The sequence below is a fragment of the Filicampus tigris genome, chromosome 14 (genome assembly GCF_054856515.1).
Source record: "Filicampus tigris isolate MCC_2025a chromosome 14, RoL_Ftig_1.0, whole genome shotgun sequence".
NCBI classification, from domain to species: domain Eukaryota; kingdom Metazoa; phylum Chordata; class Actinopteri; order Syngnathiformes; family Syngnathidae; genus Filicampus; species Filicampus tigris.
The window spans coordinates 1,904,527-1,931,999 of record NC_141230.1 but is presented as its reverse complement, the minus strand read 5'-3'; the positions used below and the strand labels follow the sequence as shown (position 1 = coordinate 1,931,999).

Here is a 27,473-nt window from a genome sequence, read left to right as displayed (position 1 = left end):
TTCAGAAAGCAGGTCAGCCGTGATTGGTCGTTACCTGAGCCCTGAGTAGTTGTGATGTCATTTTCAGTCAACAGAAGAGACAAAATGGCCGCCCCCAGAAATAGCTAAAAACGAGTGGATTAACTCTTATTCCACAGAATGCCTTGTTTCAACCAGTGGGCGTGCATAGAACATATTCCTAAAAAATATATGTTTGGGTTGACTTCCTCTTTAAGGACAGACAAAGTGAACACAACAATCGGCATCAAAGCTTGTCATCACAACTCAGTCAGCAAACATCAACAGCTAACAACAGCACTGACTAGATATTGGGAGCAATAGAATAAAATTGTGTCGTGTGTCTGAGTGAGAGAACGGGTGTACGTGCTTGTGAAGCGATTTCGACAAGAGGAAGGAAAAATGAGAAGGGAGATTAAGATGATCCGTATAACAGGATTATGTTACACAGAAATATTTGTGCAGGTTATTTTCTCTACAAAACCAAATAGGGTGTGTTCTACAAAAACAATGAATTTGGTATTTGATAACTTTCAATTCAATAGCAGCGAATGATGACCACATCCACAACTATAAAACATTATTTTCTGTAAGTCTTATCTTGTGCATCTCCTGGCGCCCTAAAACTTGATGACATATGGTACCTGGTCCCGCATCATATATTGGAGCCCCAAACGCCCAAAAATTGAATCATGGACTTTGTGTTGAAGATGTTTTATATCATCCACAAATGTATGGTCACTATTCGGTGGGAGTGGTCATTATATACATAAAAATGAATGAAATTAGGAAAAGAGTTCCTCTATTAGTCCATAAAAACATCACAACCAGAGAGCATGTCCATAGGAAAAAAACGTTTTTTTTTATTGAAAAAGTTTGCATTTTGTAACAGACTGGTGGAATGTGTCACATATCCTCACTTTCATTTTTTTCTGATTTTGAATATTGAAACCATTTTTCACAACTTGCTCAACTCATTCTTGACAAGAAAGGAGAGAAGGGGTACAGCCACTCAGTAACCATGACAGGACAACAGAAAACCAAGGTTGAAAGAAAGAAAAAGAAATTCAAATATAATACTGTGTTACTTGACAAACTGGACTGAAATTAGAAAAAAAAAAAAAGGCATCAAAAAACCTAATTCAATAAATATTTATGGTACACACTTATGGCACAAATATGCAGCAGTCAGTTTGGCAAATTTTTGCTAATTTTTTCTCCAAACCAAATTACTGTGGAAACAGTGCAAAAGGGAAGGGAGTGGGGAGGACACTTTCCATTGAGCGCTAGCTAAAATACATAGCAAAAAATTCAAATTTTATACAAAACCTTTTACTTTAAGAGTTTATAAAAATGTTTTCTTGTCTTCTCATCAATATTTACATAAGCTATTTACCAAAAAGTAGTATGCTCTGTTTTACCGAAGTGTATTTCATTTTTTTCAGAACTTTTTTCTATTTCATTTCCTAGAAAGGTGAATAAGGCTATTGTAACAACCCAGGATCCATATACAATACAAACATGAATGTATTTACAGTTTGTTACCTACAGAAGAGTGGTGCAAAATTTCTGAGTCAAGTGACCAAGGGCTGAGCATACGAGCAAGGCATTTTACAGGAACATGACGTGCTTTTCCTCTCCGACTTGCTAAGGCTCTCACAGCCTCTCTATAATGACATTTAATCACATTCATACCAAATCTGATCAATGTTAGGAGAGTGTTATCCAAGTGAGAGCGAAGAAAAGGACGCCGTATTCAAAGAAACTAATAAGATTGTCATATTCTGCTGCAGGTACACAGCAACTAAACAGCATGTTTGTTATATGTGTCTTTTTTCGTCTTTCTTCAATACCTGTTCAGATGTCACACATTTTTAATTGTTCATTTTTTTTCACAGCTAAACTTTTGCACAAACAGTAAAACAAAAAGACTTGAACTAATATGCAGGGAATGGAACTAACAGCAGGCTTGTTTGACACACTTTGTTGTTGTACAGTATGCCGTTCGAAACATTTTTCAGTGGTTAAGAACACTTCCCATAGGTGTTTTTATTTTTTTACTTTTTTTATTTTAATATATATCAGAATCGATTAAAAAAATAAATAATTGCATATTTGCTGATTTTGTAGCCTCTTAGAGGCACAAACCTCATTATACTAGGCTTGGCTTTTCGGTGAAATTTGATGTGATTCATGAGGAAGAGGGGCACTACACACTCAGAAAAACAGAGATCATCGTAAACGGATGATTTGTGAAATATAAACTTGAAAAGTCACACATGCAAAGACGACATGAAGGATGTGTGAAGAAATTAGGGGCACTGGCTGTTTGATGACGTACAGTATATATGCTACTCTGCTCTATAAGAGCCAAGGGTCCCAATTCCCTCACCTGGCCCTGCTTCCCCTGGAGATCTCAAGAAATTGCAGGACTTGAAGCATATCAAATAATAAAATATCTAGGTTGCATAATGTGCACGTACATCATCACAATATATTATCACCACTTGCCATGCCAACACCTCCCTGTGCTCTGCCTATATAAATAAAATCTCATATTTTTATTTTTCATTTGAGTTTTTATAATGTCTACTTAGTAAAACATCATTTGAAAGCCCCCAAGACATAGGCATGAGGATGAATATGAAGAAACAGTGACAATGGATGAATATGTCCCTGCTTTAAAAAGAAAATTGAGCACTGGCCATACTTATTGGGGCTCCAGATGCCCTGTCCTCAGATGTTTAAGGGAAACGTTACAGTACCTTGAGCTGTTTCACGCTGCTATGCTAACCTCCGTTGTTTCTGGACCTTTCCTCGCCTGATGTAAAAAAAAACCGACACTAAGGCAAATTGGATTTCTTATTGCCCTAAACAATTTCCCGTTTAAAGCTCCGATTTTGAGGAGCTGAGGTGAGTCGTTACTATTAGCAATGCCAAGATACAGCTTATCTCCAATGTGCCCTTATCACAGATTTGGATATCGCTGGACTGCTATGAAGAGTGCAGGTACCAAAACAGGGTTCAAAGTGCTGCTTTTTCATTAGAAAGCCCTCCACTCTCCAGGCATGTCTTTGAACACGCAACCGTCTTCACTCTCATCGTCTCTCTGGAACACACTTGCTACCCAACTTGTGTTTGAATGTGACATACAAAAATGATGTGCTCAAAAAGGCTGAATGAAACCCCTATGTGCACACAGCTACGCCAGGATATGAAAGCCACAAGTGATCAATCACGGGATACATACTGGATACAACCTTCAAGTAACATGAAAGGAGGATTTGGTGAGAACATTTCTAAGAATGAGGACAAATGATGTAATCCACCAATAAGAAAAACAAAAAAAAACACAGTTGGCATCGTAGTAGTGGGTGGGCGTATGTGTGGCTGATAGGGTGTTTGGGTGATATCTGCGAGTCAGTCAAGAAAGCCCCAGAGAGGATGGCTGCAAAAGCTGACCCCCCTTTCCTTACTGGCCTGGGGAACCCAAAGAGTCATTCAAACCAGTGAAAACATCAAGGGAATGCAGCCATTTTGTGAGTTCATGGTCAGCCTATAACCTCTCTGTTACCTTTCTTCTTTGCCTCTTCCCAGCTGGTCTCATATGTTTTCCAAACGGCAATCTCGACGATGAGGTCAAGGACAAGGAATCTTTCACATCCAAATAGCCGTCTCTCCTTGCCATCACAGCAAAAGAAAAATAACCCTTGCATCCCTCCACCTCACATATCAAGCTCCCTAACGTGAGCCACTTGTGCACGAACCAGAAAAGGGAAAAGACTAGGCAAAGATCCTCGCAAGTTCTTCCTCCTCTTTTCCAAAGCCACGGGAAGTAGCGGCAGCAGCAATTTCTCAAGCCTCTGCCAAACCCGGTTAAACTCACTGTGAACATACCAGAGGAAGTAGGTACAAGGAAAATATTACTGACAAATGATCAGAGGAGAGGACTTGGCAGAATGAGAAAAAAGGGTGAGGGAGTTTGTTTGCAGGCATGGAGGCTGTGCTAGCTGAAACCATCAACCTGCCACTCTCTACCCTGGGAGAGAGAGCCATCCAGTATGTCTCGTGTTTATCAACCTTCTTCTTCAGACCTTGTAATAGATGTTAGCAGGGCTCTGCGGTGGCATCTCTTGGACTATGTAGACCGGGTGGCCGTAATCGCCGCTGACCTTCTCGTAGTGGGGGCAAAAGACGCTGTCAGCAGTCCTGAGCGGGATGATGATGTCGCTGGGCTCAGAGCCATTATTGTTCCCGCCACTGCCGCTCCGCTTGGGCGTGGCCAGAGTGCTCAGAGACAACGTGGCCGTGTGCTGTGGCGAGTGCTTGCGGTGACGCCGCCGGTACTTGAGCAGCAGCAGCACCAGCATGATGATGATGATGATGAAGATGACACTGCCCGAGGCAATGCTGACAAAGATGGCCACCCCGGAACCGATGATATTGGACGACTTCCCGCCTGTGTTGTTTGCATCGCTTTCTCTGGACGCTGCACCTGACAGACACAGGAAGAGAGGCATGAGGACCTCAATCACAGAAGAAGTGTGTTTTTCATGAAAAATAGATGTGGCCGTTATATGCTTTGTGTTTTAACATTGTGGACTGCAAATGTGCCATGGTGAAAACTGCTCAAATTGAGATGAAATTTGAGAACATTCAAGACATTGCATTGGTCCGGGGCACCAAAATGAATAGAATTGTGAATAGTGTCGCCTGGTCGTGTCTTGGTTGTGTTTAAATTTCCCCAAAACACTTCAGGTGTGGCTAATGCTTTCACTCAAAGGAACAGGGGCAGGAGCCCTCATATCTTTCTTTTTTTAACATTCTTTTCAAAATGTGTCCTCCAAAGGGAGGCATCGCAGCACGGTGACTAGCATACGAGAGAGAGAGAGAGAGAGAGAGAGCGACAGAGAGACAGAGCAAGAAAGAATACTTTATATTGAAGGCTTTTCTATGATGGTCAAATTCAATTGGTCGCAATTCACATTCAGCTTATGAAGACTGCTACCTTAAAATTAGGACAAAAAATGACACTTGCTCAGAGCATACTTTTAAACTAGCAGCCCAGAGGGTGGAAAATAAAAAAAAAGATCCATTGTAGGGACAGACCGGGCTGATTATCGGCGTTTTGATGAATATCGGCTTCTGCCTTTTTTAAAAATCTGATGGCCGGTAAAAAATCAATTTAAAACAGTGTTGAAATCAAAACAAAGACATGTGAAAGTCTAACATCTGCATTTTGAAATTTTGAAGAACTTAATTTACTGTAGAAAACTAGATGGGGCTAGATCCCTGAACATTTTGTTAGAATTTTATAACAAAGATGTATATTGTCAAAAAATTCTTGAAATAATAATTTAAGAAAGCAACATTATGCAAATCTGACAAACGTGCTTGAAGACATTTCAACAAAGTTAAGAGTTTTATGTATTTTTTTTTAGATTTTGATGCCAATATTTTCCTTTTTACAGAAAATCATATCGGCTCCAAATATCGGTTTTTGGCCTCCTTGGCTATCGGTATCGGCCCTGAAAAAAAGCATATCGGTCTATCTCTAATTGCCTATCTTTATGAGGCTCTCAATGATGGAAATGGTTTACATCCAGTTCTGAAGGCTTGCTGTGCTCAGGTGCTGCCTGGTGTCCGTGCTTTCTGCTGATCTCTTGAGGCTTAAAAATGATCTATCTGCGCTAGTACTGAGGTAAGAGCTGATACACGATGGCAGGCAGCCCAAAGCAAGGACCCTTCTGCTGTTGTACAAGGAGATTAGACTGCCTCATACACTCTGCTCTAATGCCCATATGCTCGTGGTAGCAGCTGACATGAAGGGGGATTTTTTTTTTTTTTTTAATGATAGCACAGGATATTATACGGGGGAAAAATGTCATTAGAGCAAAGCATTTTTCTAGGACTTTTACATCAAATTCAAGATGCCTGCATGTGGATATGTTAGTTGTGCTTTTGTTGAAACATTTGTGGTACAGGAATGGAGCACGGCAGGGCTCAAAAGATGGCACACGTACCATCAGTTCATTTTCCTGAAAATGTCACTTGAGTGATGGATGATATGGGGTGGACCAGCATAATGATGACTTTAAAGTCCTTGAAAGTGAAGAGGCCACAGATTCCTATCACGTTAATGGCTAACATTCAATTACCGACTGATTCATTGGTGTAATTTTTTTGCGGCTTTCCTTCGTAATCCCAAATTGTTTCAAGAGATTCTCCACTCAGTTACCACTTTGGCAGGATTTCAAATGGCAGGAGATGATCTCACCTGGCTTCCCTAGAACTTCATTATTTTTGTGGGTGTCCTTGCTGTCTGGGTTTTTTGGAGAGTAGGGAACCCTGGTGGGTTTGTCTTTGGATGAAATAGGGTCAGCAGGATCTGAGAAAACACAATTAAGATACATTTTTGAGTTTGAAGAACAGTTTCCAAGTTAATCACATGAGTATTTCCGTACAAGCCAAAATCACAACAACAGCAAAAAAAGACACAATTAATCATATTACATTTGTATATCAAAATAATGAGGAGTGAAACCCGCCAATGTGGTTTTAAAGATACACGTAGCACAGCAGTGTAATCGACTAATTCACCTCATAAAAACATGCATGTTCGATGAATTGAACACTCTAAATGATACATATTGTATGTGTGAATGATTGTTTGTCAATCATTCAATCAATCAGTCAATCATCGTTTGTGCCCTATGACAGATCATTTCTGGTTCCTTTATGTTTGGCATTTCGTGCTTTCTTTCATCATGTTTGTCTCATCCGTGTCTACCCGTCATGACATTGTCGCCACCCGGTCTTGTCAGACCTGATCCTTGTGTCAGCCAATCAGCCCTCTCCAGCAACTCATGACTTGTCCTGGTATGCATCGTTTTCTTGACAGTCTGTTTGTATTTAGTTCCATTTTCCTTCAGTAAGTCTCTGATCATTGTCGCGTGACCTATTGCCTGTCATCTTTGGCGCTAAATCTACCCGTCTCACATAGCATAATTTTTAGATGTCACAATATCGTCATATTGCGATATTAAAATTGCCACGATATATTGTCGCCATGTCACGATATTAAAAGCAGCAAATCTGTTTAAAAGCCAGAGTTGTTTTCTATTCGTGCAGTTTTGGTACCCTCTGGTGGTTAGTTTATTAGTGCAGTTTAATTTGATGCCACATAGGTTTAAGACCCACGCTAATCGGTAGATGACAGGGAACATAACACATTTGAGTTCCTCCACAAATTGACCCGATTCACAATGTGTGCGTGCATTAGCAAGTAAGTGGCTCAATACTGTATTAGGTGTTTGGTCATTGTAGGTCATTTATATACATTGAGGTTAATGTTAACTGTACGACTTGAACTATATGTATAATTAGGACCACAGCTAATTAGCATTGTGCAGAGACATTTACATGCAACTGCTCATGTTTATTTGTATTTCGCGTTCTACAGAAACCATAAACACACCCAGACAAGCAAATTAAACAGAGTATTGCTCACAATGAAAATTACTTCTAACCGATAAAAGTCGTACCAGCACATATTTTTCAACATCTCCGTCGGCCCGCTTCAGCCGAACACAGTAATTTGAACTAGATAGACCATGATACTTTGCACTGCTGAGCCAATTTGAGAGCACGACTGGCCAAGCCTATTTATTTGTGGATGTTTTATGTACAAAAATAGAATATTGTGATGTTTTTTTTTAATATGAGCTTTATTTATTTATCTTTTTACAATATAGTGAGCTTTTGTACAGTGCTGTGAGCGTGAGCTTTATATATATATATATATATATATATATATGTATATATATATATATATATATATATATATATATATATATATATATATATATATATAGATATATATATATATATATATATATATATATATATATATATATATATATATATATATATATATATATATATATTGAGCTGTCCCGACTAGTCGGCATAGTCGACGTGGCCGATGACGTAAATAAGTCAGGACGCACAACATACCGTCGATGTCAAGCGTCGATGAGGTAAAATACGTCGGCATGTACGTACGCTCGAGTGTCGATGACGTAAATGCGTCAACACGTCAGTTGTAAACAAAGCGCGCACAGTAGAAATGGCGGAGGCGCTAAAAAGCGGACAAAAACGTCCAAAGTATGGACATACTTCAAAGAAAGGTCAAGCGAGTTGGTCGTCTGCACCCTCTGTAAAGCTGAGTTGGCGTACCACTGTAGCACATCAGCCATGAACGAACATTAAGCAACGTCACTCAGGAGTACTACTGGAAGACGAGAGAAAGCAAAAAGCTGGAGTATCCTTAGTCCAGCTAACTAACTAATATCCCCCGGTTTTACTGAAATTGCTGTTGTGTCCGACGTATTAACGTGCATCGTTAAGTTTGATTTCTCGAAGCAGCGGGTGGCAGTCAAAGTTACGCCGTGTTGTGTTTCAACTTTGTGCATTATGTAGCTAACGTTCGCGGAGCTATTTCACTCCAGTCAAAGTGTGTTGGTGCTTGTAGGTAATTTTATATTGGTTACGCTGCTCTATGTATCTATAAACAGTAACACGCAGCATCAGTTAACTGCTCCGGAAAGCTCTCTGTGCACTGGGCGCAGCACAACATGCAGATCGTATATTTAGGATGATGTCCTGCTCCCGCTGCTAAAAAAAAAAAAGAAAACCTAGAGGAAACACTGGCCTGCTAACCATAGTCCGTGACTGTACTAATATATAATGTGTGCTTTTTCATTGTTATAATACTTAAGTATGCACTGCTTTATCTGTTTCAGGTTTAAGCAAAGTGACGTTATTTATTTTTTTAGTTATTTATTTTTGTTAGTTTCTTTACTTGGGCTTTTCACACATGCATGCACACATTGTTTTAACGTGATGTATAGATAAATACCTCATTCATGTTCACACATCATGATGCCTTCCTAAAAGAGATGTCACTGTTCATTCAATTTCAAAATGTTTTTTTTTTTTTTTACTTTAATAAACAAAGAATTTAAATAAGCTTTCAGAAGTGTTTTTTGGAATTAATAATCGTCAAGTCAAAAATAATCGCTAGATTAGTAGAAAAATGAATTGTTAGACTAATCGACTAATCGTAAAAATAGTCGATAGATTAATCGGGGGAAAAATAATCGTTTTGGGACAGCCCTAATATATATATGTATATATATATATATATATATATATATATATATATACATATATATCGCCAACCTCACAATATAGTGATAATTAGCATATTGTGAGGTTCAAATCATGATATTACTTTATCATGACATTTGGTTATCGTGACATCCCTACTTATTATTTCATTTTTTTTTTTATCCTGCTTTGAATTGTTTTGTTTTTTTTTTTTAAATAACATGCAGGCGTGCGGCACGGTGGTCGACTGGTTAGCACGTCCGCCTCACAGTTCAGAGGTCGTGGGTTCGATCCCGGCTCCGGCCTCCCTGTGTGGAGTTTGCATGTTCTCCCCCGTGCCTGCGTGGGTTTCCTCCCCCATTCCAAAAACATGCATGGCAAGTTGATTGGGCTCTCTAAAATTGCCCCTCGGTGTGATTGTGGAGTGCGGATGTTTGTTTCTGTGTGCCCTGCGATTGGCTGGCGACCACTTCAGGGTGTCCCCCGCCTACTGCCCGAAGACAGCTGGGATAGCTCCAGCACGCCCGCAACCCTTGTGAGGATAAGCGGTATGGATAATGAATGAATGAATGAATAAATAAATGCATGTTTTTCCCCAAAATTATTATTGTTACTTTATTTGTATATATAGATACCATGCATTCCTACCTTGCTTGCTAGTTTCCCTGCACTGTGGGTTCAAAAGCTTTTTGCCTGCACTCCACCACAATGAACTCTAACTGTGCGTCTTCTTCAGAGTAGATGTAGACGGTCATCAGCGTTTTCATCATTAAGAAAATATTGTTTTTCGACCTGTGACATTTTTGTCGTAATTAAACTAATTAGCTCTTCCAGTGGGGTAGGAAATGTGGAGATCAGCATTAAACCCAGAGTAACCCAAACCCATTAGAACCCAAACGCTTATAATTGTACATATTGAATGAAGTAGTTGAAACATTAAATGTATCACAAATTATAATCCCAAAACAGTTTAATAAATAAATAAATAAATGCACATGGTGAAGGACTCTCTGTAACTTCCTCTAACAGTCCAGGCTAAATTTAATGTGCGATGTATCAGTCTTTGTTTAAAATAATTTCTTATTGAAGCCCCTATCGCACTGAGCGAAGGTAGTAAATGTTGCGTTCAAGTCAGGGTTCCGTCAAGGTCGCAAACGCTCGTCAGACGTTCGATTGTACTTTTCTTGTCGCAAGGGAATTTTGAACATGTTCAAAATTTCCTTGCAATAAGAAAACACAAAAAGTGTTGGCGAATGTCTGGCGAACATCTGGCAACTTTTTGAGACCTTGAAAGAACCCAGACGTGATCGCAACATTTGCAAATGTTCAATGCTCATTAGGATTACATTTGTTGAATGTAACACAACTTTTCACATTTTACGGGCATTGTGTTGTGACAGTCCGCTCATTTTTTAAGCCCCTATCGGGGCAAACATTTGCGAGTGTTTGCGAAGGTAGCGAATGCTGCGTTCACATCAGGGTTATGTCAAGGTCGCAAACGTTTACCAGACGTTTGTCAGCAGTGTTAGTGTTTTTTTTTTATTGCAGGGAAATTTTCAACATGTTCAAAGTTGCGACAAGAAAAGTATAGCCAAACGTCTGGTGGCCGTTTGCCGAACATTTGCGATCTTGAACGAAGCCTGACGAGAATGCAGTATTCGCAATCACTTGCAAATGCCCGCCGCTTTACTCTTACTCTATTTGACTTATACTCACTTTGTCCCACTTTCATGATCATCTTCATGGACTTGGTCTTACATACTCCCCCGTCCTGGTTGTCGATACCCTCCATCGTGCCATTTGAAGTAGCTACGACAGAAAGAGGGATAAAGAAAAGAGATTGAATTATTACTGCAGTCATCTGGTTGGGAAAAATATTTTCTAGATAGCCTGTATTGGTATACAGTATATGCCAGCCAGCAACAGCCAGGTCAGAAAAACAAAAAAAAAAAGGAAAGAGGTGAAAAGGTACAAAACGAGTCAATTAACTTCGGTAATTGTGCCTGTGACTGTGCCTTAACTGTGTTGATCGTCCTTAATGAACGATAATAAGAATAGAGGAGATACTTTATAACAACAACAGTTTGGTGTGTATCCTGATTTGAAAAAGACGTCTTTAAACGCCCAAAAAATCTGGGGCCCTGACCAATTAAAATTCTTGAGACCGATGCCAATTTCGATATTTGGCAGAGTAAAATTCCTATATCCGATTAACCAGCCAATTATTCCCAAAAATAAATTAGGATAAAAAACAACAACTTATTTTTGGTCCATTTTGTCCAACAATAAAATGACATGAATTAAAGTCAGAAAATTGACAGTTTTACAATACTTTGTTCTTTGGTATTTGTTTAGGTTTATTGTGCTGGGATGTTTTGAATGTCTATTTTTGTCTTATGTTGTAATCTGTTCATATTAGCACTGTCAAAGTTAAACCGTTAACTATGGAGATTAATTAAAAATGTATAAAGCGTTAAGAAAATAACTCAGTTTTGAGTTTTTTATTGAGTTTTAACTAAGTTTTATTTACTTCCTGTGGCAGCTGACTTCTGCTCACTTTGCAGCCAAACTTAGAGGAGAGTCACTGTCGCAAAGACAGACGAAGACAGACTTTCATGTAGTTTTACTTTAAAAAGTTGCTCGACGGCTCACTGGAGAAATCCAAAACAATTTGCGCACTTTTCAAAGCCAAATACCATAGTAGGTGCATCGTTCAACAATTGTATTTTACAGAAAAATAATCGTATTCAAGGATCAAAGAGACCTGTTAGAACAGTCTGTGAATCGAAATGTAATTTTATTTATTTTTTCACATTAATTTCAAGATTTGACTCAAATAAACATCTTTTCCAAGCTTCAAAAAAATTGTAGTTGAAAAACACGAATAATTGCGATCAATTATGGAAAATTTTGCGATTAATTCATTTTAAGAAATTGTAATCGTTTGACAGCACTAGTCAATATATACCGTGGATCGGCCGGTTAAATCGGGCTGACGAATAATTGGTTAGGCCCTAATTAGTATGATGGTTTCAAGAGACTCAGGTTGCACCTCTTAGTCTGCTTGCGTTGATCAAGAATGCTGTCTCTAGTGGCTGCTAAGAAGAACTGCAGCTAGTTAGCTATTTTGAGTGAAATGGGGAAGAAGGAGGGAGGGGGGAGCAGTTAGTGGGGAGTAGGGCTTGTGGTCTATCAGGTCAGTAACATCGAGGCTAACGAGCTGCCAGCGCTTAGCGGCTTGGCTTCCTGCCAGAGCGCAGTGGCCCGCATTCACTACATCTGCCGCAAGCATCCTTGGAGCCCCAACCCCCCCCCACCGCCTTCCTCTGCTTCTTGTCCAAGATCCCCTTCTCTTTCCCCTCCTGTGAACAACAGCCCACCTTAGAAAGCCTTTTTGCTTGTCAGCCCTCCCTATCACGACTACATGTTCCACTCCCATTCCTGCTCATTTTCCCTTCAGATTTTCTTCCAAGCACATCACGCGACAGATTGGTTTTCAAAATTAGGCGCAGTTTTCTCTCTCCGTTTGCCTTTGTTGTCTTTGTTTTTCTTCTCTCAGCTACTATTTGGATCTGGATCCCCTTGCTATGACGGGAGCGGACACAAAGAGGATGTTAACACGGACTACCTCACTCCCTCCCTCCCTCCCTGCTTCCATTCGCCCTCATCTTGCCCCTTGCCTTTCTCACTCGCTGACCTGTGGCTTTCCAGTAGTGGCCGAAAAGCACATTACAGACAAAGCTCCTTAAGGGTTTGCGCTTCTGTGATTGTGTGTGTGTGTGTGCGTGTATATGTGCTTTAGAAAGATGTTAACACAACACACAAGAATTTAACAGTCCTGTTGGATATCATGAAGCAACACGGTTGACTTGTGAGCGGCGACTAACGCCACACTTGTGTTTACGGCATGGCACGGTTGCACAGACAGGTGGAAGGCAATAACTGAAAAGAAAGAGTAGTTAGGTTTTAATCACAGTGTCGGAACCAAACGAAGGCCAAGAAGATTGTTTTAATTTGATTTGCAACACATGGAAGGTCATTTTAAACTTCAATGGCCCTGTTGCATGCAGAGAAAAACATTTGTGCCAGGCAAGCCAGACTTGGATTTTAACATCATGTGTTTGAGGCCGCCTGGGTGACAAAGGGCAGCCCATCTGAAATAGGGTTGTGCAAGTAATCGACATTCAGTTACAATTACGATTAGTACAAAATTGGCATAATCGTAAAAAACGACTAATAATATTCATTTTACATCCAACACAAAAAAATGACAACAAATTGTATAAATTTAGTTTGGTCCCAAAAAAATGTAATTTTTTACGTTTAAACTAGGGCTGTCAAACGATAAAAAAATTTGAATTGAGTTAATCACAGCTTGAAAAAATAATTCATCGTAGTTAATTGCAATTCGAAATCTCGAAACCCAAATCTCCAAAATATGCCATATTTTTCTGTAAATTGTTGTTGGAATGGAAAGATAAGATACAAGATGGATATATACATTCAACATACTGTTCAAATGTAATGTATTTTTTTATTATAACAATAAATCCTCATGAGATGAAAAATAAACTAAAAAAATTAACATTCTGGAGTAGACTATTTGCATTCACTACAAAAACAAAAACGCAAAAGGGCCTCAGAACAGTGACAGAAATATTTCAAATGTGTGCAAACAAAATGTGTGTGTGTGGGGGGGGGTGCGTGTGTGTGAGTGTATGGAGGGGTGTGCGTGTGTGTGTGTGTGTGTAATGTAAACATTGGCCCTTGTAATATTCTCAGAGTTTATGTTTTCCGAGTGGTCCCTGAAGTGCACACAAATGTGATTCGCTCATATGACGGGTGAGTGTTATGCTCTGTTTCTACTATGAGGGTGAGTGAGAAGCAGTACAGTTCTCAGCATGTCGTGTGTTAGATTAACTGACTTTATTCACACAAAACAAGACAGCCCTCTTCTCTACTCATCCTCAGCCACTGAGGGAAAACAACTTATTCACATTTCTGAGATTTAAAGCTACCCTCTTCTCTCGAAATGCCTCTTTATAGTCCCCGGCAACATCCGCGAGCCGGGGGAAACTGTTTGCAATGAGTGCAAATGACTAGCTGCTTATTTATTGTTCCATCTGTATTTTTAAAAAATATGAATTCCCTACCAGCTTTACTACTTTACAGACGCACGTGTCCGCTCTGCTGCTCACTGCACTGCAATGAGTGGGATGATACATAGGCGGTCATATTTTGACACGATCAATTATTAAATTTAATTACCGCCCGATAATGTGATAAGTTTGACAGCACTAGTTTAAACAATTTCTTGTTTTGTACCCAACAATAAATGATCGTTTGAAAAATTGTGATTTCAATTATTACCAAAATAATCATGATTCTTTTTTTTTTTTTTTCATTATCGAGCAGCCCTAATCTAAAATGATGCCAGACGAGACCATTGTGGATTGACAGAGAGACTAACCAGCGAGAAGTAACCAGGCTAATCCTCATTGCTAGGGTACAAGATTGGAAGAGTGGAGCAGGTTCATGCAAAGTATTCACAATCTTCAACTTCCATTGGCATTAAAACAAGACTGACAAACACTAAGGACAAGATGAAGGACATAAGGGGGTTTAAAAAAAACAACAACAGCAAACCCACCAGTCTGCTATGCTTTGCAGGCAACTAGTGATGAACGAGGACGATCTCTGAGGAATGTGTATTTATTTAAAACGTTGAATGTGGTTGGAAGTTTAGTGGTTGGAAATTATACGCATGCATTCGCGTGTGCACACAATTGTGAAAAAAGCTGTCGCTAGAAGGAAAGGACATCAGGAAAAATACTCCAACGGCTTTAAAAAAGGATCATGTTAAGACTGAAGTGCTTCGGTGCTCTGTCGGTATGTTACAGCAACATACAGCACATTTATTTTTGGTCACATATCTACCAATTTGAATGGAGTGACTATTCTCTCTTCCGCCGTGCTGTTCAATATTCTCCAATTTCTTCTCCTTCTGTGGGTGTAATTGTTCCCTGTGACTGAGTGGCAAACAGTCCAGACTGAAGTCTGCCTTTTGCCCAAAGTCAGCTGAGACCATGACCCTGAACGGTACAAACGCTACACAAAATGGATGGATGAATGGATGGATGGATGCAATTGGCCCTGGAGGTCATACAGTATGTCACGAAAACCTTAATAAAGCGTTTCCCACTTGAACACGCCCACCTGCCCAGACAATTTCTTGCACATATCACATCACAAATGGTCTCAACGACAAGACAAAGGTCAAGCCGTGTGTCCTCATTCTTTTCCTTTGCAAGACACCTGTAAAACTAACAACAATCTTAAATACAATGTAGAATTGATTTAACATCTCAAACGTCATTTACTTGCAACAGAAGCGACGTGTGTTGAACCCGACAGTCAATTGTGAGATCCAATTTCAAATGCCTAAAGTGAAAAACCTCCGCTGTTGCAGACAGCTCAGAGAGTGGTCACTGCCAGAGCTAATCGACACAGTTAAAGCGGAAGTCAACCCAAACATATTTTTTTCAAGAACATGTTCCCAGCAGGCCCACTAGTTGAAACACAGCATTCTGATTAACTTTGCGTTTGTGGAATATACGTTAAGAATCAAAATGCACTCGTTTTTAGCCATCTGCGGGGGCGGTCATTTTGTCTTCTGTCGACTGAAAATGACATCACAACTGCTCACAACGACCAATCACGGCCAACCTGTTTTCTGAATCTGAGCCGTGATTGGTCGTTGTTAGCAGTTGTGATGTCATTTTCAGTCGACAGAAGACAAAATGGCAGCCCCCAGAGATGGCTAAAAACGAGTGGATTTAACTCTTATTCCATAAACGTACTATTTATCAGAATGCCCTGTTTCAACTAGTGGGCTAGCATAGAACATATTCTTGAAAAAAAATGTTTGCGTTGACTTCCTCCTTAAGCTAACATATCAAATGTAATTGCATTTTACTCACTAAAGAAGCCGTGAGACAATGCTGCTGTTTACTTGTCTACACCGTCAATTTGAGCTTGTTCTCCAAAGAGTTGAATTCTGATTCTGTGGCTTACAGGAAAATCTTTTGATGAACATGGGAATCTACTGTTTTTCATTGTTGAATTTGGTGGGTTTTATTCATATATAGCGTATAGTGCAAAAGCACAAATGCAGCATTGATATGAGACAATAAAGGGATTCAAGAAAGACAGATAAGCAGAAGGGCAAATTGTGTTGCACAAAGAGAGAGACTAAGCACCGGACACAATGATGATGACGCGTTACAGGAAGATCAAACCAAGCCAGACAAAGACAGCTATGATCTAAATACTCGGCGTAATTGCCATCTGTGGGGTAGCTATGGAGCGTGAAGCCATCATCTCAGTGCTGCGCTTGGAGCCCGTCACCGCTCTTTGCCAAATCACCTGTGACAGCACTCAGGGATCCCAATGACCCAGAGAAAAAGGCCAGGCCAAAGAGCGCTCACCCCAAATACCACAGCTGTCTAATAACAACTGCTACCAATCAAATCAAAAGGTAATTAAAGGTCTACGTTCGTCAGGTATACGCTTCATAATAACCGCAATTTATTATACACGGGAGTCCCAAATCTAATCGTTTGAGATTTTTTTCCACAAATCCACCACCACATACAAATGTTACTTTGTTGAAGCCTGTTTGTTAAATTGATTATGAAGCCTTTATTTAAACGGAAAGTCAACCCCAAAATGTTCTTTACAAAAATGTGCAGCCTCACCAGTTGAAACACAGCATTCGGATTCATATCATATTCATATTGTTGAATATGAGTTAAGCAGCAAAATCCACCCGGTTTTGTCCATCTCAGGGGGCGGCCACTTTGCAAATTGCTGTCACCCAAAAATGACATCACGGTTGCTCAGGGCTCAGGTAACCACCAATCATGGCTCATCTTCAGAAAACAGGTGAGCCACATTTGGCCCTGAGCATCTGTGATGTTATTTTCAGTCGACAGAAGTGACAAAATGGCTGCCCCCAGAGATGGCTAAAAACGGGTGGATGAACTCTTATTCCACAAACGCAATGTTCATCAGAATGCCGTGTTTCGACTAGTGGGCCCGCATAGGCCACATTCTTGTCAAGAAACATTTTGGGATGACTTCCCCTTTGTTTAGTGGAACTTCCATGCGCTTATTTTACTCTCAAATGACTCTTTTGACTGAGATTTCAGTTTATTTCACTGAAAAGCACTGTATTCGCTCTCTTTGATGAGATCTATTTTTTCCTCTATCCTTTTGTTGTTTTTTAACATCTGTCGCATGACCTCAACGTCTATTTCTTTCAATATATCTATCACAGACCTTCCTCTTCCTTCCTTTCTGCTCATGTGCTGTAATCACGTTAACAAGGCTCTCCTCTTCAGGCCGCGCTGCCACAAACTATCACGTCAAATTCGTTTGCTCCCAAGTGGAGCAGCAAGCGCGGCCACTTAAAGACACATTCACAGACACGGGGCACGCATGAAAGCACATCGCGCACACTTGTAGGCACAGTGACAGAAATATCGGCAGACATAAAGTTGCCTGTTGGACAGATGCAACACAACATGTGTCAGGCAGCCTGCTCACACACACAAACACAGAGGCGCAGACACAAATCACTGATTTATTTTTAGGACAGGAAATAGACTTAAATGTCTGTCAATGAGATGTTGAAAAAAAAAAAATACAGACATAGTGCCTATACTTGAATCAATACGCTTGAAGTGATTGTGTAGGTCCATCCATTCAATGTAATTCTCGTCTTTGCGCAGTTTATCGACATAAAGCAGCGCTAATCCAATTGGTTGAGATCCAGATCTTTTGAATTGATGTGGGTTCCTTGGCAATTGAGAGAGGACATGGAGGATTAAACGCTGCTTAATTAATTATGTACCAAGTGCTCGCTCCAAAAGACTAATCAAATCCTTGCAGTAAATCTTGAGTGTGAGCTGCAGAAAATGGACACTCAAACGTGTCGGGTTTTTTTTCCAGGTCACTTCTAATATTAAACATAGGGCTGTGCAATTCATCGAAACTCAATTACAATTATTATACTACAAAATTGCACAATTGGCATAATCGTAAAAAAGTGATTGTTAAAGGGACACTTGGGTGAGCTTAACATTGGCACTTATATAATAGGTTTGCATGTAAAAATGACATTAGTACTAAAATGCCCACCTCAAAAGACTCTGTAGTGATTTAAGGGCCTTTTTTGTGATTGGATTTACGGCAAATTAGCTCCTTACTCTGCGTCCAGCCTGCTTCGATCTTCAAGTTGCGGGGTTGCCTCCCAAGGAGTCGCGTGCGTTGTCAGACAGAGAGCCGCCAGAGAGTGAGGTAAGCCCTCATCGAACAAGCGTCAATGTTCAGCGAACAAAAAGTTCCAGCGAGGCTGAATCCACAACCGAGTGGGGCCGCATTGGAATGTACCTTTTCGGCTGTTTACGTTCCAAATTGGACGGCGTGTTGCCGGTCGAGAAAATGGGGCCATTCCTCATCCAAATAAATGTGCACGTCTCCTCATTCCCACTTCAGTCTCTGTAAATATCCTGACTGGTATTAAAGGCCTCGCTCGTCCTAACCGTGATCAGCAAAGAAGCAGTGTTTTTTTTTTTTTTTCAAGCAAAGAAGCAGTGTGCGCTAGTTCCAGCCTAAATCTATGTAGCTCTGCTGACTTATACATTTTCTCATTCTCATATTAATCAGCCACGGAGAGGTTGATCTTTTTGATATGTTGAAGAGGGCATTATTAGGTATGTCCACATATATTTTGGTGCCAATTGATCGCCGTTTTTGGACGTTATAAGTAATGAAAGTATAATGATTTCTAATGGAGAGTTTGGAATCGGTTACTCCCGTGACTCCGGCCGAACAAGGATAGAACGCTAGGGGGCGCGGCCATTCTCCTCATTAACAAGGGGCGTTATTCATGGAGTCACTTAATTCCTAATTTCTCCCAAATTTATTGATAAAATAGAAAATGACAACCCTTTTCATTTTCCTGATCAAAAAATATATGAAATGAACTTGTGAGTGAAAACATGGCCATCCCGGCCCCACCGTCCCTTTAATATTCATGTATATCCAACGCACTATGTTTGTTTACATAAGGAAATCATACTTGAATCTATACATTTGCACCTTGTTTATTTTATTGTATTTTATAATAACTAATTTTATAAATTTTGTTTGGTCCAAAAGGAACTTACAAAAACTTAAATGTATTTGATTTTTTACATTTAAACATATTCTTGTTTTGTGCCAAAAAATGAGAGATAGACCGATATGGGGTTTTTTCAGGGCCAATACGATAACGATTATTAGTAGTCAAGGAGGCCATATTCATTTTCAGTAAAAGGGAAAATATTGGCAATGTCTTTAAGCATAAGTTTATTGAACAATTCTTCTGATTTGCATAATGTTGTTGTTTTTATTATTATTGCTATTCATTTTTGACAATATTATTATTATTATAATCAGTATTATTATTATTATATACATCTTTGTGATAAAAGTCTAACAGAAAGTTCAGGGAGCCCTCAGGGTGGTCAGCATGTCTTAAAAAGTGAAATGAAAACTGAAACAATAGCTCTTTTCAACAGTAAATAAAGTCCTCCAAAATTTCAAAATGACAGAAATGTTCAACTTTTACAGATTTTTGGTTTGATTTCAACGCAGTTTTAAAATGATTTATTATTATCGGCCATCAGATTTTTTTAAAAAGCAGATGCTAATATTCGCCAAAATGCAGAATATCGGCGCCGATAATCGGCCTAGTCGATAATCGGTCCATCCCTGCAAAAATTAAAGGATCGTTTGAATAATAGTGATTTCAGTTATCACCAAAATAATCATGATTCATATTTTTTTCATAACCGAGCAGCCCTAATTTAACATACTTCACACAACAACATACTGTTTCTCCCAAGCAATTACACGCACAAGCAAAAACTGGTGTTTCCACTCTGCATCGTCTTTCATTCTGGTCTCATCGTTTTTATTTTTACGTGTACTTTCCCTTGCAAGGCTGGAGCTTCTCCAAATCAAAAAAGGATCATCACGGAGTTCACAGCGTAACGCCATAATTCAAATGCGGTCAGCTGCAACAGCTGCAGAGCTGAGGCGAGAGGTAGACTAAAGAGGCAATTAACAGAAAAATCTCCTCCTTCTTCCTCCTCTTTAGGTTACGCATCAGCATTTTGAGGCATGGATGTTGAATGCGGGACGTTTGCATGGAATATAAAACCAGTCGTTAAAAACCTTCGGTTTTAAATTCAAAGCAACTCTTGCAGCAGGCACATGTATTTAGTGTGGGGCTTTTGGAAATTGAAAATCATTCTTTGCTCATGCTGTGATAAAGCTGTGTACAGAGAAATATAATCTATAGCAAGATAGAGCCAAGGGGATGTTTCTAGTTGCCATAGTGAGCATGCATCTGAACAGTGTGTGCACAGAGAAGCTGCCTCAAGCTGTATTGGGACAATTTTCACCATCATTGTCCCACATCTGTTTCTCTGGACCTCTACGTGCCTACGTGACGCCTCTTCATCACTTACTCATTCATCTTCACCATTATCTAAATTGAACCCTGCTATGTCAACTCGAATACCAAATTGATAACATTTGGTGGCAGGAATACAGGCAGATCAGTCTTGTAGAAGCATCATAACTAAAAAAAAAAAAACACCAAAAAACAATGTGAACTAGAGATAGATCAATATGTTTTTTTCAGGGCCGATGTCGATACCGATTATTAGTATTATTTGGAGCCGATATTAATTTTCAGTAAAAATGAAAATATTGCCATCAAAATAAAAAAATGTGAACTCTTAACTTTGTTGAAACTTATTTAAGCATGTTTATTGAACATTGTTTCAGATTTGCATAATGTTGATTTTTTTTTTAAATTATTATTATTATTACTATATGTCCGCTGATAGTGTAGTGGTACACACGCCTGAGTTGTGTGCGGGCAGCGTGGGATCGATTCCCGCTCAGTGACAGTGTCTATGTGTGCCCTGCGACTGGCTGGCGACCAGTTCGGGGTGTAGTCTGCCTTCGCCCATTGACGGCTGGGATAGGCTCCAGCAACTCCCCGCGACCCTGTTTAGGATAAGCGGTTTGGAAGATGACATGACATTATTATTACTATAAATTTTGGACAGTACACATTGTTATCAAATTCTAACAAAAAGTTTAGGGAGCACCCAGGGTCGTCAGCATGTCTTAAAAAAATGTGAAAACTCCAAAAAATAGCTCCATATTGTTTTCTACAGTAAATTAAGTCCTCCAAAATTTCAAAATGACAGCAAACTTTCAAACATCTCTGTTTTGATTTTAAGGCAGTTTTAAATTGATTTATTATCGGCCAACAGATTTTTATAGAGCTGATGCCGATATTTGTCAAAACGATGATTATCGGCGTCGATAATCGGTCTATCCCTAATATTAACTCATCAATATTTAACTGCAGCGGTTGGCTAAAGCGAGCTTGATAGGAGGTAACATTGGGTAATTGAGCCTGTGCTCTTCGGTCCTCTTAAGTCTTTGAGCACACACGCATACAAACGCACTTTTTTAGTATTTGTTCAGCTTCTGTGGACACCTCTGATTGAGTGAGTGTGAAAAAGCTGATGGACAATGGCTCTAACTCACTTGCAAGTCCATAAAACCCTAATGCTAGATTTTTACAAAGAAAGACATTCAGGACAATGCAAATAGCACAACTGGAACACTTGTTTGGCTTAGAAGAAGCCATCATTGACAACATTTGTACACATTATTAGCCGTGAACATGTTTGCCTGTAATTAGATTCTGCCACATCCATCAGTTTTTTAAAATTCATTCTTAGTTGTTGAATTGTACATTGTTTGATTTATATAGCATTTCCAGCAATTCTTTCCGTATCTGAACACACCACTTCTTTTTCTTCCGCTTCCTTCTCGAGACTAAGAAATATTGCCTTCCTCTACACTGGTGACAGCACACAGATGGCGGCGGCAGAGCCTCACAGATGGTCTTATCTTCAATACACCCCCCTCTGCACCACACAGATGGTTCAGTCCACCTCCCATATTACAACCCAAGAGGCCTTCACTAAACCCCGTCAAAACTTCCCCGAGGATGTTAGTATATCAGCCCCAAACATCATGTGGAACTATCAAGCCAATAAAACAGCAAAAGAATCAACTAGGTGGGTCAAAGTCACAACTAATCTAAAGGTCGCCTTAAGCATGAAGAAACATTTATGGGGACATTTGAGATGACAGTGCGACTTACAGATGATGTAATAGTCTTTTCCCCTGAAGAACTCCAAGCCCCATAGGTTGGGGCTGAACTCCTGAAACTTGAGGGTGAACTTGACGTCCTGGTCAGGCTTGACACAGTTGAGAAGCGGTGTGTCAGCCTTGGTAATGGTGCAGCTCTCCAGCTGCTCCCTGCGCACCAAATAAACCTTGTAATACTCCACTCCCTCAGCCACCCCACCGTCCACTCGGGGGCACACAATGTCCAGTTTATCCCCAATCTGAGGGTAGAGTACCACACCTTGTCCTGGCACAAATCTGAAAGACGACAGGAAGGACACAACTTTAGTATTACACCTTACCTGCATATTCATTGGCTTTTTGTAGTGTGTCGTGTTTGTTATTGTTTATAAATTGGGAGAAAATACATCTTCTAATATTGAAATTGGTGTTTTGTCCAAGAATTTTCAGTAATTAGTCAATTCACCCGTGTAACGGAAAACACATACCGGTATGTACAAATTCGATTCAACGTTGTGTAAAGAAATCCAAAGACATTGCCACCTAAGAAAGCGCAGGACACACACCAAGAAAACAATGACAAAACAAAACAAAAAAAGCCTTGCTGTATGAGGCAACATTTCAACAAGAGCAACAGTAACAGGAACTCGTCGGCAGGAAGCCTGGAGGGCTTTGTCTGGGAGTGTAATTGAATTTCCCTAAATATTTCCCAAAAGCCAAATAATAGCGCCATTTAGTCTCAAGTATGGAGAGGCCCTGTAGCATTCCGACGCTATGCATATTCTCAGGCACATAAAATGTATCTGGAATTGAAAGTCAATCTGTATTTGCTGGGTCCCAAGCTTCAATCAATCAAATCAGGTATGTTACCCACAGATATAAACAACTAAAAAGGAATGTGACATTTTTAAAAATATATTACTTCAGCACGGGTGGAGAAAGTTGCTGATACGTGTCAATGAGGACAAGAGCTGGTGAAAGCTATGATGACGACATTTCATTTCAAAGATTATTCTTGTTTTTCATCAAATGTACTTTGTGCATGTGAGAGCATTGACAGGCTGGTGAAGTATCGAGGCAATCGTTTTCTGAGCCCGGTTTCATACAAAATAAATAGATAAATGAATGAAAGACCCATCCAATAAGTCATATTACCATGTCCTCACATAAACAGATCTAATTTTTAAAACGACTTTCGCCACTTTTCCCCATCTCTGATGGAAAAAAATGAAACAAGTTATATGCGCACAATTTTTTAAAAAAAAGAAAAAAACAACTGTTCACATGAAAGCACATTTATGGCCTCAAACGCATTTTCAGCCGTGCGTGTTAAAAGATGCTCTTGCGTCTGTGATTCCACAGAATGAAAGCACATACAGTAAGTCATTAGAGAGGTCTACTATTAAATGTATAAAAATGTGTAGATCAGATCATGCCACACATAGCAAATGGAAAGCCAAAAGTAGGGCTGCTCGATTATGAAAAAAGTATTAGTCATAATTATTTTGGTAATAATTTAAATCACGATTATTCAAACGATAATTTATTTTTTGGTACAACACAAGAAAATGTTTAAACGTAAAAAATCTAAAGACAAATAAATGTAAGTAAGTTCCTTTTGGACCAAACAAAATTTATAAAATTTATTATAATAAAATGTAAAATAGGTGCAAACGTATAAATTAGATTTCTTTGTGCGTTGGATATAAATGAATAATATTACTCGTTTTTTTACGATTATGCCAATTTTCTTATTGTGGAGTGGAATAATCGTAATTGTAATTGAATTTCGATTAATTGCACAGCCGTAGCCAAAAGGATCTGCTTTGCCCATAGGTAGAAGCTGAAGATGGAGTTTTGGAAAGTATGCACCCTGGCTAAAGTTTTCAAAAGGTCCACTTTTAAAGACAAAGTTGGTGTGTCTTTTTAAAATATCCATGAACGTGTGGAAGATAATTGCACTTGAAACAGATGCACATTCGTTGTTTTTGCTCCAACATAATCACTATATCAATGGCATTAAAAAATGACACCGGCGATACTATCGATTATTATCGATATTGTCCGAAGAAACTTGGTATCGTGACAGGCCTGGAAGAATGGAAGTTCACTGTGGAAAGGCCATCAGGAGAAGTTGGCGGAACTGGCTGTCCTTGATAAAGAGGAGTTGACTGTTCCTCAACTTCATGTTATTTATTTATTGTTGAGATACGATTTACAATGTTTATTTTTCATGAGTATTGCCAGCATGGAATAAGTAACGAGCCAATGTCAAAAACATTGCAAAAACACAAAAACAACTTTCTTTGCTATTTCACACCTCTCCTTGGTCTGTGGTAGCTTACTCATTGTGCTGTATTCTTTCACATATTTCACATCTCCACATTCAAGAAATAAGTTAACATCAATTCTCAGATTTTGTTTTTCTTTGCCGATATTACTATGAAACACGTATCAAGCTTTTTAATAATGGTCTTAAACATTTTACTTGAAGCAACTTGTAGGATTTGTCCCTTGTCGAAAGTGATGAACGGTGAACGAATATGACCAAAGAGAAGACACAACTGAAAATTATTCAAAATGTGAATTTAAAAAAAAAAACACATTTTTGTGAAGTTGTGGTCAATGTAGTCTGAGTAGGTCGTGTATTTTTTTCAATATGAATTCAAATTTAAAGGTGAATTCTACCCAAACATATTTTTTTTCAAGAATATGTTATATGCAAGCCCACTTGTTGAAACAAGGCATTCTGATAAATATTGTGTTTGTGGAATAAGACTTAATCCACCCGTTTTTAGCCATCTCTGGGGGCGGCCATTTTGTCACTTCAGTCGACTGAAAATGACATCACAACTGCAACTCAGGGAACAACCAATCACAGCTGACCTGTTTTCTGAAGCTGAGCCGTGATTGGTTGTTACCTGAGCCCTGAGTAGTTGTGATGTCATTTTCAGTCGACAGAAATGACAAAATGGCCGCCCCCTGAGATGGCTAAAAACGGGTGGATTAAGTCTTAAGGGGTGAATTTTGATGCTTAACTCATATTCAACAAACGCAATATTAATCAGAATGCTCTGTTTGAACTAGTAGGCCTGCTGAGAACACATTCTTGAAAAAAATATGTTTGGGTTGATCCCCCTCTTTAAAGACATGGGATGACCCTGAATTTTGATACTAATTTGGAGTCCTCTTCCCTAAAGAAACCATGAGAGATTTTCTCAACTCCCCAGACTGAGCAGAAAAGTAAAGCTTATCTTTAATTTTTTTTCTTTGACTATTACAAAAGCAGCCCCCGCAGTGTGGCAGGGGAGACCTCACGCCGGGCACTTGTGGCATTGCACAGACAGTTCCTAATTAACATCAAGCACACAATTCAATTGAAGGGGGGGGGGTTGGGGCTGGGGGAATCAATGCAGAATGCTATGAAAAACACATTGTGATTCGTGCATCAACACTCCTTTTCCACACCTTCTGTTTTTTATCGCTGCTCTATTATCTTTCACTTGCAAATGAATAGATACAGAACTTGCATTCTTTTCTCCATCCCTCTCCATCATCCTTTTGTTGCTTCTGGCAATGGCATGTGCACATGCACTTGCACGCAACATACACGGGAAAAACGAATACAGTCCAGCACAACAGCTATGTAGGCCGAGTGGATACGTTTTCCTGCCCCCGAGGACACACTCAGTGCCAAAGTAGTGATGGACACGGGGACAAAGAGAGGCAGTATGTGTTCAGGGGGAAAAAAGGAAAATATTCATACAGTTTTAGGTTTACATTAGTCGAGTTTCTTGATGTATGAAGGATTTAGCGCACATCTTTCTAAAAATCGCAACCTACTCACAGAGAAATGACAGACGGACACCTCGATATCGGCCGACATCCTACGTACATACACGGAGGGAAAAGGTCTTTGCTGATAAAACATTTTATTGCAAACTTTCCGACAATCATTGGGGTTTCGGACCCCTGCCCAGTTAGCATGAATGCTATCTTGGCAGGAAATGGGCAACTTGCAGGAGACCAAACATTCCCAGTGATAAGCTTAATAACACGTCACAACAGACGGGCCGATAGCCAAAGAAAACGTCATTGTCTCATGCTGCCGTCTTTTTTTTTTATCCTGTTTTTGTCATAGTTAAACAAGCGATATCCTGTGTGATCTGAACAGCCCAAATGTGGAACACATTATAACTCTGTTTTGATGATGTGCAAGATAATGTAAGTCTTCACAAAGAAGAACAAGTTAAAAGGATTGTTTAGAAAAAAAAGTCATAAGTAATAGTAGCACGCACCTAACAAGATAAAATTGTGAGAATGCACCGTGTCACCAGTGATGAATTTGTTCTGCACCTCCCTCATTGTGCTGCGGTTCCTCCCTTTGCCTGTTTTTCAACGTGTGGGAGTGTTACAGTATTATTTGTCCAATGATCTCATTTTCAACTCTTCCATCCATTCATTTTGGTCTGGGATTGTTTCTGACTCTAGTGGCTAAATCATGACATGCCCTTTGAGTGAAAATAAAATTGTTTTCAGGCGTACAGAGAAACCCTTCATTTATGACTTGAATTAGTAATAATCCCAATTATAATATATAATACGTTTCGGTATGGCATGTTTGGTTCGGTCCACTTGCGTACCTTTTTTGATCAGTTTTTATTATTAGCGCGAGCTTACGCACGGACACTATTGACTGTTGATCGCGAGAGAGGAGAGTGGCGGCACAAAAGGTGAGCCAGTACGCCAGAAGCTGTGGTAAATCATAAATGCATGGATATAATGGCATTATTATGGCATACGCAAACAAGCCAGAGCTCGAAGGTCCCCCCGTATACTGCGGTTGTCCTGTTTGGGAACAGATTCGGACTCAGTCGGACGCAAACTTAAACGTTAGCCAATAGTCGAACATTATCTCAAGTAATTCCAATTAATTAGCTAAGAATACATTGAGTTCGCTTATTTTGCTGCATGGGAAAAATCAATTTCCCTCATTAATAGGGATGTAACAACTC

At 39.5% G+C, this 27,473-nt stretch overlaps 1 protein-coding gene across 1 annotated transcript in view; it reads right to left on the bottom strand.

Moving 5' to 3' along the window:
• Window positions 1–836: 836 nt before the first annotated feature.
• Window positions 837–27,473, bottom strand: part of efnb2a (ephrin-B2a) — a 33,015-nt gene continuing 6,378 nt past the window's right edge. Inside the window, exons 2-5 of the mRNA XM_086052245.1 lie at window positions 22,472–22,755; window positions 10,885–10,977; window positions 6,275–6,385; window positions 837–4,492 (exon numbers count right to left, since the gene is read on the bottom strand). Of these exons, the coding sequence (XP_085908371.1) occupies window positions 4,086–4,492; window positions 6,275–6,385; window positions 10,885–10,977; window positions 22,472–22,755 (895 nt within the window). The 3' untranslated portion in view covers window positions 837–4,085. The remainder of the gene's footprint in view (window positions 4,493–6,274; window positions 6,386–10,884; window positions 10,978–22,471; window positions 22,756–27,473) is intronic.